Source organism: Chanodichthys erythropterus, chromosome 22, assembly GCF_024489055.1.
Source record: "Chanodichthys erythropterus isolate Z2021 chromosome 22, ASM2448905v1, whole genome shotgun sequence".
Taxonomy (NCBI): Eukaryota; Metazoa; Chordata; class Actinopteri; order Cypriniformes; family Xenocyprididae; genus Chanodichthys; species Chanodichthys erythropterus.
Genome location: NC_090242.1, coordinates 3,335,882 through 3,352,127, shown reverse-complemented (window position 1 = coordinate 3,352,127; position 16,246 = coordinate 3,335,882). Strand labels below are relative to the sequence as shown.

The 16,246-nt window shown below is 38.4% G+C and overlaps 1 protein-coding gene across 2 annotated transcripts in view; it reads right to left on the bottom strand.

Moving 5' to 3' along the window:
• Positions 1-16,246, bottom strand: part of dacha (dachshund a) — a 198,641-nt gene that overhangs the window by 105,150 nt on the left and 77,245 nt on the right. For both annotated transcript variants that reach the window (XM_067376764.1, XM_067376766.1), the window contains exon 2: positions 445-560. In XM_067376764.1, coding sequence (XP_067232865.1) covers positions 445-560 — 116 coding nt within the window. The remainder of the gene's footprint in view (positions 1-444; positions 561-16,246) is intronic.

Here is a 16,246-nt window from a genome sequence, read left to right as displayed (position 1 = left end):
GGTCTAAAAGCGATCAAACAATACCTCTGAAACGGATTGTATTCCAAAGGAAGGAAAGATGAAAGAGGGATGACGAGAGAGAAAGAGAGAAAGCAAATGCGTGCACAGGAAAAAAGCAAAGAGGCTACAGAAATCCAATAGTTTAACCTCTGTTTGAGACGCAGTGGTGGCCAGTGAAGGACAGAGGGGGAAAATCAATACGAGCTGATTTGCAGAAGGTGGAAGAGTGGGAGGAGGAGGAGGAGGAGAGCCAGAGAGATGGGAAAAGAGACCGACAGCACAGATAAAAATAAAAAGAAATCCAGATTACACAGACGAAGAAGAAGGAAAAATGTTCCTGTACGTGGGTTTTACACACTGGTGTCCGTCTGAGCGTGTCGTTCATTGACGGGGGAGGTGGGTATTTTTAGGTCTTCCAGGTGGGGGAGCGAGAGGTGGTCTTACCTGTCGGGGAGAGCAGACTCGGAGAGAGCAGCCCGTGAACGCTGTGAGGAAGCAGACGAGAGCTGTCCTGCATCGCCACACCGAGTGAACGCTTGGGAGGACGACCAGGCCGAGAACTGGAGAGAAAAAACAGACAACGCGGGTTTTATTGACATGAGATTTTTTGGAAGTAGTAAATAAAATAAAGGTTATTGGAGTATGTTTTACAAGAAAATATTATTTCGGTATTTCTACTTCAAAATTTCACGTTTAATTCAATGCATTACTTGGCGATTCTTTGTAATTAGCAATTTCTGAGTGAAAATATTCCCTTTTTTCAGTGTACATTTGCAACTGCATTTTGGCTTTGACATGAAGGTCACAAGGTCTCATGACTGTGTATGCGTCTGATAACGCGTAAATGAATATAGGCTACTTTTGGGGAAAAAAAAAAACATTTAAAAAGAAATTCATACAAACCATGTCTTCAAAACATGATAATAATATGATACAATCACTCATAAGCATGTTTTTTTTTTTAATTTATGAATATTTTAATTTTTGATATTTTTCTGGTAATACAACTGTTTTGATATCATAATGAAAACAAAAGCCTTGTTAAATAAAGACATTCTTGATAAGATTTGGTATAATTGTTAATTGTTTATTAATATTCTTTATGGAAAAAACAACATAAAATAATTATTAAAAAAATTCTTCACTTCTTAGTAATAGATTTAGTAATATATATATATATATATATATATATATATATATATATATATATATATATATATATATATATATATATATATATATAAATATAAATATAAATATATTTATTTATATATATATATTTTACTGGGTTACACCACATTACATTTTAGAGTCAGTAAATTGAATTTGTTCTTGAAATGCAGTTTTCAAAAAAAATTAAATAAATAAATAAATAAATAACATCATAATTTGATTTTTTTTTATGACAAGGTTAAGTTATTTCTGGTTGTAAAATGGAAAACTCCAAAAACTTAATGACATTAATGACAAAAAACAACAACTTTTAACTATTTGAACATATTTGAAAATAATATTTAAGATCAATTATGTATTCAAGTTATGAGAAAAACTTATTTTTTCACTTTATGTAACCACATGACATTTTAGTGTCATTAAATTGAAACTGTCCTTGAAATGCAGTTTTCAAAACCAATATGAATGGGTCATTGACGAATAAGGTTTTTAAAAGTGTAAAAAAATAAAAAACATAATTGAGATATGATTTTTTTTTTTTTTAAGTTTTAACAATGAGATTATGTGGTTTGTATAATCAATTAACACTGCTTTTGTCATTTATTATAAGATGGACAAAATTTCAGTTCAACTAAAATTTCGGTTTTACCGAATGACACTTTTGGTTATACCGAATTATGATATTTTCAAACAGTGCTAACAGGCTGATATCTAGCTAGCTAGCAAAAGGACAATCAAACATTTTATATTTAGTACAAGTTTTTAAAATATTACAACATTTTCCATGTTTTATAGCGGTTGTACTGAATGATGTCACATCCTGTCACATGATATTGACCGCATGACTTGATCCAAAATGGTCCCTTTATATTGGTTACTCCGAATGACATCAATGAAATTCATTTTTCCAGACATTCTTTCTCATAATAAAGCAACGACTTCTAAACATAATTTTAATACCATTTTGCACTATGTTGATATATGATGTTATAAAATCATGCCAGAATAACAAATTATACATTTATAATATTTTAAGATATTTTAATCACAAATTAAATGGCTGTATTGGCCTTTGGACGGTTAAACCAAATGACCTTTTGACACTTTAAAATCCTATACCTTTTATATGTAATACCTTTTATATGTAGCAAAATATAATTAAAACCTTTTGGATTCAATAAATGAGATTGAGTTGTACAACATTACATACTTTGGATGTCATATCTTTGTTTTTTATTATTATTAAGGCCTTTGGACAAAAAAAATTACCCGTCACATCATTGACCCGAATACAAAGAGTGCATTTCTAAGAAACTGACACATAAAACATTTTTCGTTATCTTTATCGTGGAAACTTTCATGTCAATGAGCCTTATAATAAATTCTGTAAATGTGATTTTATGGAAAATTCAATCTCTTCATGCAGAACAATGAAAACAAATTTCTTTCAGAGCAGAATCACTACAGTTACTACATTTTACACACATTCACACACATCAACCAACAAACATATGGTTATACATCATCCTCTGTCATGATGGATACATGAACAAGCACAGTCTTAGAAACACTCCCGCTAACGTACAACACGCTAGACAAATTATTCAACACAAAACACAAACACACACACACTTATCTCTCACACTTCATTGTGAGAGGGGCTATCAAAGAGACAGGTACATGACAGTTCGAACCCTGCGCAAGGGTGCTGGCAGAGCAAAATAAGCCAGAAAAGCAAAATGCTAATTCAACTGCTGCATATCATTGGATCATGTCCAAGAACATCAAGCAGCAAGTCTTTTTCACCATTCTATTAATACAGCAGCGCTAACAAACACAGTCCAGAGCAGAATCACCACTAAACTGATCATAGCGAAGCAAAGAGCAAGAACACCACAGCGAGCAGGTTATTCTTAATGGTATTACATAGAAGTTTCACAAGTCATTCATGGCAGCATACAGTGTGCGCACATACACAGACCTCAACCGAAGCAGAAGTTGAAGTCACGAAACAGCATTTGCTGTTTTACATCCATGTGACACACTTTTGAGTCGAATCTGAATGTGAGTTTGCCATTGATTGCGGAGAACAACTGCTCTACTGAAACATCATCAGCTCCAGAATTTAATTAAGTTTTTGAATGAAGTTATATTCCCGGTCAACTGATATTACAAAGCTCATGATAACTTTCATTAACTCTACAATGAATAAATCCACTAAACCAGCTAATTACTCATGGATGGCGATGACATAGAAATATACAGTACAGAGCTACCGCAAAAACAGAAGTTCAGTTGGCGCCAATAGCCTAGTGGGCAGCATGCTTCGGGCGGCCTTAGTTTGAGTCCCGGCTCATGGACCTTTCCCGATCCCGTCCCCCTCTCTCTCTCTCCAACTTTGCTTCCTGTCAACTTACTGTCCTGTCATAATTAAGGTAAGAACGGTTGTTTCTCTGGCATATATGGTCTGTAGCAAACGGAGCTTCTAACCGCGACTGCAGTGATGCGATGACCGTCAATCAACAATTGGCTCTTTTATTTAGAAGGCGAAACTTATTCTGCCATATTGCACGTCGCACTTTCTCCCATTCATAAGTGATATGAGTACACAGTCTTTCTATATATAAATCTTTTGTTACACAGGAAAAGTAAGCATCGATCACAGAAATGTGAGGAAAATTTTGCTTCATTTAGACCTTCAAATATTAAACAGGTCATAAATACATCAAAGCGCACTACAATGGACGCTTCAACATCATCATGCACATGTTCAGAAAGACAGATGTTCCAGTTCATATTTTTTACTTTGACATGTCCAGTCAGTGTACACCACCTCAAACAGCTGTGGCCCATGTTGTCTATAATGCACCTGGTGCAGATACTCTGGATGGGTTTATTATTACTCAACTCATGACACACGGCTAAAGTATTACGTGACACATGAAAGGGGCATTGTAAAATATGCTTTATTTTTGTTATTCTGCTAGGTGCCACTAGTGTCACAGAAACGACATACTTGACCTTAATTGGTGCAATAGGTGATTCCGAAATTTATTTTTTTTGTTCTACTGGTTGAAAGTCTCCTCATATCCTGATAGCAATCACTGTTAACCAGTCGAAATTTACTTTTTTATAAATACATGTGGAAGGCGCAGGACCCTAAAATGTTCATCCAATCTTTATATTCGGTCCTACCTGCCTGTCAACATATGTTTTTACATTCCCTCGCACACCCTGTTCGCGCAGACATCATACGTCAAACAAACAGCACCGCAAACAAACAGCAGCCACCTTTCACAGTTCCTACCGTATCAAAACAACGAGCTTACGCTGCGTTCACGCCATAACTAGCGTAATTAAGAGATGGCAACCTGTTACGTTCTAACCGGAGCTGTTCACGTCCTCAGACTCCATGTCAACAGTATCAACAGCGAAATTAATCTGCAGCAGTCAGGTACAAGTTGTTTACGTTCATTATTGATGAGGCATTGAGACATGAGGTAGTTTAACGCCATCTCTTGTGACGCTTTACTGAGTGTGTGTGTGTGTGTTTTGGAGGAGGCGTGGCTTTGCAGGCTAAAGTTAGCATTTCCCAGATCACCTACTGCACCTTTAACGGAGTGATTTAAACAACATATATTATCTCACTTACTATTATTTACTATGTTTAAACTATATAGATGACTTTATATTTTAGAAAGGGGATCGTCATATTTGGGGTTGTTTGCCATTAAGTTTCAACCCTTGGCCTAAACTGTACTTCCATCACTCTCAGATTCACCTTCATTCTTTCTTCAAGACCTTAGTAGTGCACTTATGCATATTTTTAAGTACTTACATTTCAGACTTGAAGCAATACTGCAGTAAAACGATACCAATAAACAGCATCTTTACTACAAGCCAAGAGGATCAATGGTAAACTTCAAACGACCTCTTTAGCATCAAGTTCTGTCTATACGTCACCACATGGGCCTTCCTCCCTTTCCTGCCCCGAGATATTTCAGTTTGACTCGCTGATCTGTTGACAAGCTTGTCAAGGTCTGTGGCAAATGGGAATCACTTTGGACCATCGCATTACTAATCTAATTAAAAACTATGAACAGTGGAGCGTGGTGAAAAAGAGAGGCAATCAACATGAATCACTTTAGCTGTTGTAGTCCCTGTAAGTGGAGAGCAGTCGATGGAGTTAACTGTACTGTAAAAAAAAAACGTCAGCACAGTTTGCCACACCACAATTCCTCTCCAGTGCAGATGAAATTAATGGAGTCTTTGATTCTGGGAGAGTTTGACAAACTACTTTTCAGTCTCGTTTTGTTTCACTGAAAAACATACTTTTTATGCAGTGATTTTATTGGCAGAGAAAGTAGTGGGGGATTGAGACATCGAGAACACCATGTTATGCTAACCACCAGGCCACAGGTGAGAAAGAAACCTATTAAAAGGTTGCAAATGACATTCATTATTTAAAAATATCCGCACAGACCTTTGTGTGCTAAGGCCTGAGTTTGTTTTAAAGTTGGTTTTTACATCATTCTGACAAAAGCCACGTTGGAAAACAATCAATTACCTCAGTGTTCCGATAACACAACTCCATTTCCTTTGAGGAAAGCAAATTAGAAAACAGCATGGTGGGGCAGCAAACGATTCCGTGAGGTCAATGCAGTGCAGGAAGAAAAATCAGCTAAATGTCAAAAGATCCCGCCTTTGAAGACGGTCAGCTACTAACTTGAAATCGCACATCAGTGAAAAGAAAAGCAGACGTTTCCGGTCGTGCTTAAAACGAGGTGGAAAACCATTTCCTTTAAAGCTCTACGTCGACGTGTGTTGAAGAACAAGAAGAGTTCTTTCTTTCCTCATTTGGAGCATCTGACTCACTTGCTCCTTTTCAGCATTCCTAATCGAGGCGTGCCCGAAATACAAGATAGAAAAAAAAGCCAACATGCTGGAGTCGTTAGAAATCTGCAGTCAGGCGATTGTGCGTGAACAGGCACTTGACTCCCGCGGGACTCTTAAAGCTATTTTCTTATTTAGCTCCACTTTGACTGGGTATTGTTAGAGGCCGAGCAGTTCTTTCCTCGCTCGTGACAGGTGCTTCCCTTATATAAAACCCATCCTTTCATTTTCAAGAGCACTTTTGGAAAGGTATAGTCGTCATGTACTTGACACAATGTTCCAGAAAAAAGTACTGGAATTCTAATTGTGTGGAAATATGTGACTTGGTATGATTACTACAAACAAGGATATAGCGTTGACGTAGCGCTGCAACTATTTAGATCATCACATTTTGGATTAAAAGTTTATTTCCAGACACAATAATTATTGCATGATCTTACACTAATTATGCCTATTAACATGAAAATGAAAGGTCACGCAAATGCTTTTGTTTTAAACTGTTTTTAAAGCACGTTTGAGAACTTGCGTTGATTTTGCTCTGCACTTCCCAACCTTTTGACATAAAAAAGGGAATCCAATGATTTCAAAACCTTATGGTTTTATGTGGTTTTTGTTCATAATGAGATTTTTATTGTTAGCAGCATTTTGTTGTACATGTCAATGCACTTATTGTGTAAACGGAAGATTAAATGTTCACTTTGCAAAGAAAATGTTTTTAATTATGCTGATAATTACAGCTATTCTCAAGCACCTTTTTGATTATGAAAATTGAAAATCTCCTTAGTGAAGGAAATATTGTCCAAATGAAGTGAACATTCTATACTAGGCTGTATAATGTATTTTATTTTTTATGTTCAGCCATTTTAAGGCATTTCGGTAATGATCTGTGTATGGTAGCAATGCGGATAAAAGATGGAAAGAAATAAATACATTTATTGGAAAAAATAATTGAGCAATTTGAATACAATTTAACACGTTTAATAGTTATTTATTATAGCGTGTCAAATTTGCCCCTATTTGGGTGTGTCATTTTTGTGTGTGTCCCTTTAAATGCAAATGAGCCGCAGCTCCCTTTCCAATGGCCCCCTTTCCAAAAGAGGGCGGAGCTTTAAGAGCTCATGCTTCGGTTGCTCAACAACAACAAAGCTGGAGAATCTCACGCAGCCAAAATGAGGATTGTCAGTAACGGTGTTCAGCCTTACATTGTTCAAACCGGAGTCGACACTCAGGAAGAAGTTACAACTTTTAGAATACAACTGGACGTTTCTCAATGGTTAGCGGATAATTTAATGTAGTTACTGTGGAGTTGATTCAACTCGTCGGCTAGCATGTGCCGGCATGTTAATCTTTTTTGCAAAACCCGTATGAACGCCAACCAAACAGAGCCATACACACCGGGCTAACATTTATGATTGCTATCAAATGCTGTGAATGGTCTAATGTTTTTTTTTTTCCAAAATATCGCTCAGACAGAAACACTCTTTTTTGAGCAATAAGCTTGCCAGGGTCAACTTGCAGACTATCCAAGCTTACGTGACTCTAAATAGTGTTCTGTGCTCGTCTGTGCAGCCAACAACAGAACAGTTAGCATGCTTAGCTCGAACTTTTGCCATGGCGTTAGAACTGGTACACCGTTGTCGGTAATATTATAATAAGGGGAGCGCAATCTGAGAGGCTCGTTTTTTCACATGCTTGCAGAGAAAGACTTGCCAAAACAAAGTTACTGGGTTGTGCTTTTTCACATTTTCTGGGTTGGTAGATGCACCGGGCACCCGATTACAGCGCAAACAAAAAGTCAGATTTGCATGATATGTCCCCTTTAATACATCTTATAGACTAGTTGTTGTAGCCATCATTTCAAATACTGAACTACAATATTGCAGAATTCATAAAAGTTTATAAAACGTAACTTCGCTAGTAAGAGGAATACCACCTTTTTCGAAGTTTACACAATTGTACAATCTCTTCCGAATTGTTAATAAGTATCCAATAATTTAGGAGCGACACTATACATTTTCTCGGGTTCTTACTATAAAAGAATAGGATTTATGAGGCAAAACCAAAATATGAACACTCATAATCAGACTGTCCTGGCTTTGTGTCTATTATCCGTTTGCAGCGCAGGTCTATTGAAGGCTGCTTGTCAGTATATCGAGTCGACTCCCTGTGAACCGCTCAATGCTTTAGTCAATCTGACTGTAATGGAGCCTTTCACACCCTGAGAATTCCCTGGTATGGGAATATTTTTCATCTCCCTTTCCCACTTGCAGGCATGATGCCCATGTGCGTTCCCTACAGCCACGACAGACAGTGAAGAGCAGCGAGTATACAATCGCACACACACGCATACACTCTCCTCTCTTTCCCGTATCCCATCGGGCTGGAGGAACAGATGGCAGTGAAAAGTCATTCACACGTTACTGCACGTTCCACACGCCGGAGAAGAAAACCCTGTCAGTGCGCTCGTCGCAACCAATCACTCTGCCCAAATCCCCGGCGACAGCATCGCGCTCTGCTGGGGACCGGCGAAAACTGGGTTACTAAGCACTTTTTATTCTCTCCCAGCTTCGTAAATGTGCCCTTGTCATCTTTTAAATGGCCTTATTCAATATTCATGAACAGGCGACACCTGCTTGTCTCGCTGAGACAATGTGGCTGAAAAGACAGAGGCGGGGCCACACGGAAGCTCCGTGGTAGGTGAATCAAACCACACCCCTTTCAGCTGAGTGGGGGCGTGGCTCGAGTGTCTAAGTGTTAGTTCGTGGAATCAAACTTTGTTCTCTTTTTCGACGACAACCGTTCGTAATAAAATCGAGCCCAAGAAGGCGCAAAGGCCGAGGGTAGGACCGTGGCCGGAGGGGGTGCGGGAGGACACAGAGGGAAAACAAAATCAGATTTCCAAAATTATAATGGAAAACGGTTTAAACAACAACAAAGACGGCAGCTGAGGCAAGAGAAAAATGTACGAGTCAGGGTGCCTTTGAAGATATTTAATTAAAATCTAATCCTGCATTCTTAAAGGCTCACATAAATTAAGCTGTCAGTCAGGAGATTTATGCATTCACATTTGCATATTGCATACAATTCATCAATTACTCATGTTTGAAAGGCTTGAGTATCCCAGGGAGAGGAGCTACCAGTGTGCCAGCTCAGAGAGACAGACAGCGAGAGTGAGACAGCGTGAGGGAGAGAGACAGACAGAGAGGATGATGGGGCTCCTGGTACCCGCTGATGCCCAAGAGGAGTCAGTCTCCATATGTCCATGCATTCAACCAATACTACTGAAATCCTTTCTCTTGCAAACGTGCACACACACACACACTTTGCGTGAAGCTGTCTGGTCTCAAACTGCCACCAACTAAAGCTCTATTCTCACAGTCAGACAACTACAGCTGATTTCATTCCGCACTTTGCTCTCAGTGTTATACGACTAAACTAATTAGTGTACACTAGAGCGGACCAGAAGTATATGTGGCGCCGATTTACTGAACAGTTACTGCATTAACACTTCATCTATGTAAAATATGTAAAATAAAGAAAAAGCATGAAAAATAAGACATACACCAGCATTCAAAAGTTTTTGAAAGAACTCTCTCACACTCGCCAAACAGTAATACTGTAAAATAATAAGTTTTCTATTTTAATATATATTAAAATGTAATTTATTCCTGTGATGCAAAGCTGAATTTTCAGAATCATTACTCCAGTCTTAAGTGTCACATATGTGCTAAAGAAATATTTTGTATTATTATCATAGGTGAAAAAAGTTTGTTTGTTTGGAAACCATTAAATGTGTTTTTTCAGGATTCTTTGATGAATAGAAAGTTTAATCAATTGAATGCATCCTTGCTGAATGAAAAGTTATTTCAAAAAACAAATAATATGCAATACAAATTACATGCAACATAGAAATAATATTTCAAACAATAGAAAAAAAAACACACATTTTACATTTCATTTATCACATTTAAATAATTAATAGCATAATATTTTGAGTTTCTGTTGATTAAACCAATCGCCTTCATTGTATTAACTCAAATTTTTAATTTCAATGAACTCAAAATTTTAAGGCAACCATGTAACTTACTTTAAGTTAAACCAACAATTCTTTTGTACAGTATATATGTGTATACATACACACTCACACACACACACATGAAATAATATCAAATGAAAGATTTTACATGCATGTTTTGTACAAATACAAATACAAGTAAATTATTATGACTGCCCCTTAGCTTTCCACTTAAAGTGCATTTGTCAACATTTTTACAGACTGAGGTATAAAACTGAAGTTTAAATTATTTTCTGTGATATCATTCCACAGATGATGTCAGTAAAGCTTGTATTGCCTTTATATTGTACTGCATTTCAGTACAGGCAAGGTCATACCTGACATTTTCAGGTATGTATGTTCAGTCATCACTCTTTCTTATAAAGCCATCCAATATTTCTCAGATTAAAGGCCAATGCTTTTAATTTGGGAAAGGCTTTGGCCGTGCTAGGGCTGTTTTTTTCCTCACAGGCTTGTCTCACACTGTGTTCCATTATCTTGATTGCGATTGTTAGACGAAGACTATTGTTAACTATAACTAGCTGTTTCGCTAGAGGGTTGAGGCACGCCAAGTGCAGGGTGGTGCAACCGGGGCGACGCCAAGAAATTAGGACAAATGTCTCCAACCACCTACTGGTTGGCTAGTTGAATTTCAGAATGGATGAAGTGTTTAATAATCTGTGGCCAAAGAAAAAAAAAAAAACAAAGATAGAGGGAAAGAATTGGCAATAAAGTTATAGTTCACCCAAAAATTACATTTACTCACACTCAACCTGTATGAATTTCTTTCTTCTGCTGAACACAAAAGAAAATATTTTTAAGAATATGGGTAACCAAACAGTTGACTTCCACAGTATGGGAGTAAAAAAAAAAAAAAAAAATGGGGCCCAGGAACTCTTTGTTTTCCAACATTCTTCAAAATATCTTCTTTTGTGTTCAGCAGAAGAAAGAAACTCATACGGGTTGGGAACAACTTGAGGCTGAATAAATGATTTTCATTTTGGGGTGAAGAAATTTTGCAAAACAAGCCTGCAAAAAAATAGACACCTGTTATGCCACATACCCAGCTAAGTTTATGGATAAGTAAATGTATGACCTCAACTTTCTGTTGCAAAAACTAAGATAACTTTCAGGGTAAGAAAGTAGCCATAGCAACTTATTCTCAGTCTTTTAAAAAGGCATCTTAAATAATAATAAACTTAAGTGAAATGTATTTTTGTCAAAAATATAGATTTTTCAATACATATTGATACTGAAATGATCTGAAAAGCTTCCAATTCTCTCTCTCTCTCATCTCTCCGACAGCATGTTGACACAAACCCGCCTCCCCTCACTCACTCTTTTCGTTCGATCCGGAGGAATATTGTTGGTGTTACAGGGCTTAAATTTCAGCATGGGATTGAGTGTGTTGAGCATAATTTGACTCATTCCCGCAGATTTTGTGCTCACACCCAAACTGTGCCATAAAGCCACCTCTCAGTACTAAATTGAGTTCTTTTTCACTGCTTTTTTTGCATTTAAACAGTCAAATACACACAAAATAATGTCAAAATGCCGGTCTAGCGAGTGTTCACGTAAACACATGAAGTTATGTTTTAAGCAAACAGTTGAGAAAGAAAACACTTGTGTAAGAGTATAATGGATCTGAGCATCAGGTCTTAAAGTGACAGCAGCCTAATATACCTGTTGCCAAATTATGAGATAATATTAAAAATATCTATATGGCAGTTTTTCCCCATGGTATCGATGTCAAAATTGTAGCCAGTGAATATGCTAAGTGGCTAGTAACTTTAGAAAACCACTAGTCACAGTGGCTGGTGAGCAAAAAAGGTAATGTCAAGCCCTGTATATATACACCAAACAAACAATTCAATTCACATTTATTTGTATAGCGCTTTTCACGATATGTTTCATTTCAAAGCAGCTTTACAGAGAATGCTTGTCAACATTACAATTTAAAGAATGCAGTTAGCAAATAATGTAATAATTTAGGCAATTCATTTACAATCACTGTTAGCAGTTTAACTGAAGGTAGAAGCAATGAGCTCCTGGAAAAATGAATTACATTCAAACACTATGATTTATGTTCACTGTAATAAAAACTGATTAAAGATTAAAAGATAAGATTTAAAAAATGACTGCACTACTGCCCGGTAGGTGGCGATATTTACATAAGTGTAAATCGGCTTTAAACAAACAAAGAAAAGAAAATGGCACGATGCTTCTTAGCGTCCATTTCCATGGTGACTTATGAAATCGACGCTCTGTTGAGAATGTCTTTGCGTATTCACCGTGAACAACGGTTTTGGAACCGATAACCTTGAGTAAGAAAGGGTTAGTTTAATCGACAGAGAGTTCGGGATTTATGTTGGCAAGTTAACCCTGCTTTCTACTATTTGTAGGCCTACAGTATCCCCCTCAAGTATATTAGAGAAAATTAGGAAAATTATAGGCCTGTCTCTTTACCCAAATTGGACTATTAAATTCTGAATTGCTTTTTTCAAGGGGGCCGCTATAAAAGATGACCTCAGATCAGCTAATGACAGTAAACAAAAGGTGTGTTTTTCCAAAATGCTGACTCCTGGGACGCCACCAAAGAAAGGTCAAGCGTTCACAGCGACAGAGTCCTGTCTATGTGGCATGGCCTCTTTTGCACGCATACACATGTATACACGTGCTGTCCGGCCCTCACAATGTCGCTTTTGTTCTGCATTATTAACAGAGAATTCCTCCGCTTCAAGCTTTTATTAAAAAACTCAGTGCGGCTGTGCGCAAGCAACCATTTCGGAAAAGGTGAATGTGTCGAGCCGACCCAGAAAAAAGAAAAGACAGAAGAGAAATCTCCACTCGTGGATTTCTTTAAGTGCTGCCTCCATCTGACACCATGTAGCTTTTAGCTTAAGTAACCGCCGATCATAATTTTTCCCTCCTTCTCTCAGCAGTGCCACTACAGAGCTACTGATGGTATTGAATAAATGTCAGATGTCTTCCCCCCTGCTGTCTGCTCTGAGAGCGAGAGGGAGAGCAGCGAGAGAGAGGTGTTGCCTTATTCATGGTGGGCGGGCGGGTGGGGGGAGGGAGAGTTTGTTTGTGAGCCATTATCTTCAGCCATCAATCAAATCCGAGGAGCGCACGACATGAGCGCATCATTTGATTGCACATGGGAGCCTGTGTGTATGAATATCCATAACAATATGGACGTCCAGTGAGATGATCTTTATTTCTAAATGACACACAAGGCCTTGACACATGCTGCTAAACACCAGATCCCCAAGCCCTGCATGGAAAAGCTCTGCAGATTTACACAGAGTTAGTATGTACGACATACAAAAAGTTCTACACGTCCACGGCTCCTTGGTCTGTTCAACACATTTTACCAGAATGAAATCCATTCTGCAAATGAATGCAGAAAATGCAGCCAAAGTGCAAAATTCATACATGAGCCAGCTTTTTATTATTATTATTCAAACAATAAACTGCTTTCTACAGCATTTGGGGTTAAAGAATAAAAAAAAAATATTAATTTGGTTTTATTTTATCATACAGTTAATCATTCTAGCATACTGTACATACTATTAATTTTAGAGGTTTTTATTTATTTTCACCAAAGTAGTAAACAAAGTTATGTCCATTTATCTGTTATCGGCAATAAAAAAAATATAGTAATACATGATTGAGGTGGTATGTGGTGGAATAACAGGACGGACGGACGGACGGATGGAGTAAAAATGAACGGATGGATGGATGGATGGATGGATGGATGGATGGATGGATGGATGGATGGATGGATGGATGGATGGATGGATGGATGGATGGATGGATGGATGGATGGATGGATGGATGGATGGATGGATGGATGGGAGTAAATGAACAGATGAATGGTGAATGGGTAGTTGGATAAATGGATGGATGGAGTAAACATGTGAACGGATGGATGGATGGATGGATGGATGGATGGATGGATGGATGGATGGATGGATGGATGGATGGATGGATGGATGGATGGATGGGGGGATAAAGGGGTAAACGTGAACGGATGGATGGATGGATGGATGGATGGATGGGGTAAACATGAACAGATTAATGGTGGATGGGTAGATGGATGGATGGATGGATGGATGGATGGATGGATGGATGGATGGATGGAGTAAACATGTACGGATGGATGGATGGATGGATGGATGGAGTAAACATGAACGGATGGATGGATGGAGTAAACATGAACGGATGGATGGATGGATGGATGGATGGATGGATGGGGTAAACGAACAGATGGATGGTGGATGGGTAGTTGGATAAATGGATGGATGGAGTAAACATATGAACGGATGGATGGATGGATGGATGCATGGATGGATGGAGTAAACATATGAACGGATGGATGGATGGATGGAGTAAACATGAACGGATGGATGGATGGGGGGATAAAGGGGTAGACGTGGATGGATGGATGGATGGATGGATGGATGGATGGATGGATGGATGGATGGATGGATGGAGTAAACGTGAACGGATGGATGTTGGATGGATAGTTGTATGGATGGATGGAGTAAACATGTGAACGGATGGATGGATGGATGGATGGATGGATGGATGGATAGGTGGATGGATGGATGGATGGATGGATGGATGGATGGATGGATGGATGGATGGATGGATGGATGGATGGATAAATAGAGGGGTAAACATGGATGGATGGATGGATGGATGGATGGATGGATGGATGGATGGATGGATAAATAGAGGGGTAAACATGGATGGATGGATGGATGGATGGATGGATGGATGGATAAATAGAGGGGTAAACATGGATGGATGGATGGATGGATGGATGGATGGATGGATGGATGGATGGATGGACATTCCAAACAGATTGCTAAAATTCTCTAAAATGAACTGGATTTCTCAATGCTAAAGTGTTCAAAAAAGTGTATTGTATATTCTTTTCCCTTTCTACTATTAATAAACTGCAGAAAATGAATGAAATCGAAAAGAAAACTATTAACTTCCATTTTTAAGTCAATGAATGTTTGGGTGAATCCGATTCACAACTACACTTCTAACATCTCAGTACAGTGAGCAAGAGCATTTAAATGTGTGTTTGTAAGGGGTCAATGAAGAGGTCATCTATATACTCAAAGGACTGGATGTTTCTCCACAGAGAAACCCTCTTCTCCTAACCTGTGCTTGACACTTATCATTAGTCCACACACACACAAACACACATATTTTGTCCCCATAATGTAGAGTAAACTTGATCCACACGCACAACACATACATTTCTCACACTTCATACTGAAAACCTCCATCAGTACGTCTGTTCCACCTGAATTCATAGATTAATCCTTCCTCTTTAGACATGCCTACTTCCTTTTTTCAGCCCTGCATCTCTGTGAATCTGTATTGACTCTTCACTGAACATATGATGAGCCGGTGATTTACCACACGGGGGAATGGACGGACACCGAGAGAGAGAGAGAGAGAGAGAGAGAGAGAGAGAGAGAGAGAGAGGGATGGGAAAGAGGAGGGAGAGGCTGTCGTCACTTGACAGCTCACTGAGATACGACTCAATGTGCGGCTCTTAAAAATAGCAGCTCTCTGATAAACAGCACAGTCTCCCTTTAACCCGCAGCAGAGATGCGCATTTGAGCTGGCGGACACAATGTGCCCGTCTGTGCTTAAGTTAAGATGTGATAGATTCAAAGCATCCCAGCAATGAGACCCGCTCTGACAGCCTGTTAACGGTGAGCGGACGCACATGTCGGGGCCTCCGGTGTGTGAGAGAAAACAGACAGAGAGATTCCTTATCTTTGTATACTCTCTCACATACACACACACACAGTCACGGTCTGTTTCACCCATGCTGCATTAATACACACTCGTATCAGTCTAAGTAAGTTTGATATCTTTTTCCATTCCACCTGTTTCTCAGTCTCACTCCATCCATCTCAGTAAGTGTTGCATTTCTTTCTGTCAAAGCGAATCCTGAATGTTTAAAGTCGACATGAAATCAAAACTGACCTTTTTACTTTTGTGTGATACGATTTATCACATTATTCTGAAGAAAAAAAAAAAAAACAGTCTGACTTGCTCTGCCTCAAAACAGCTTTATTCCTGCTGACCTCA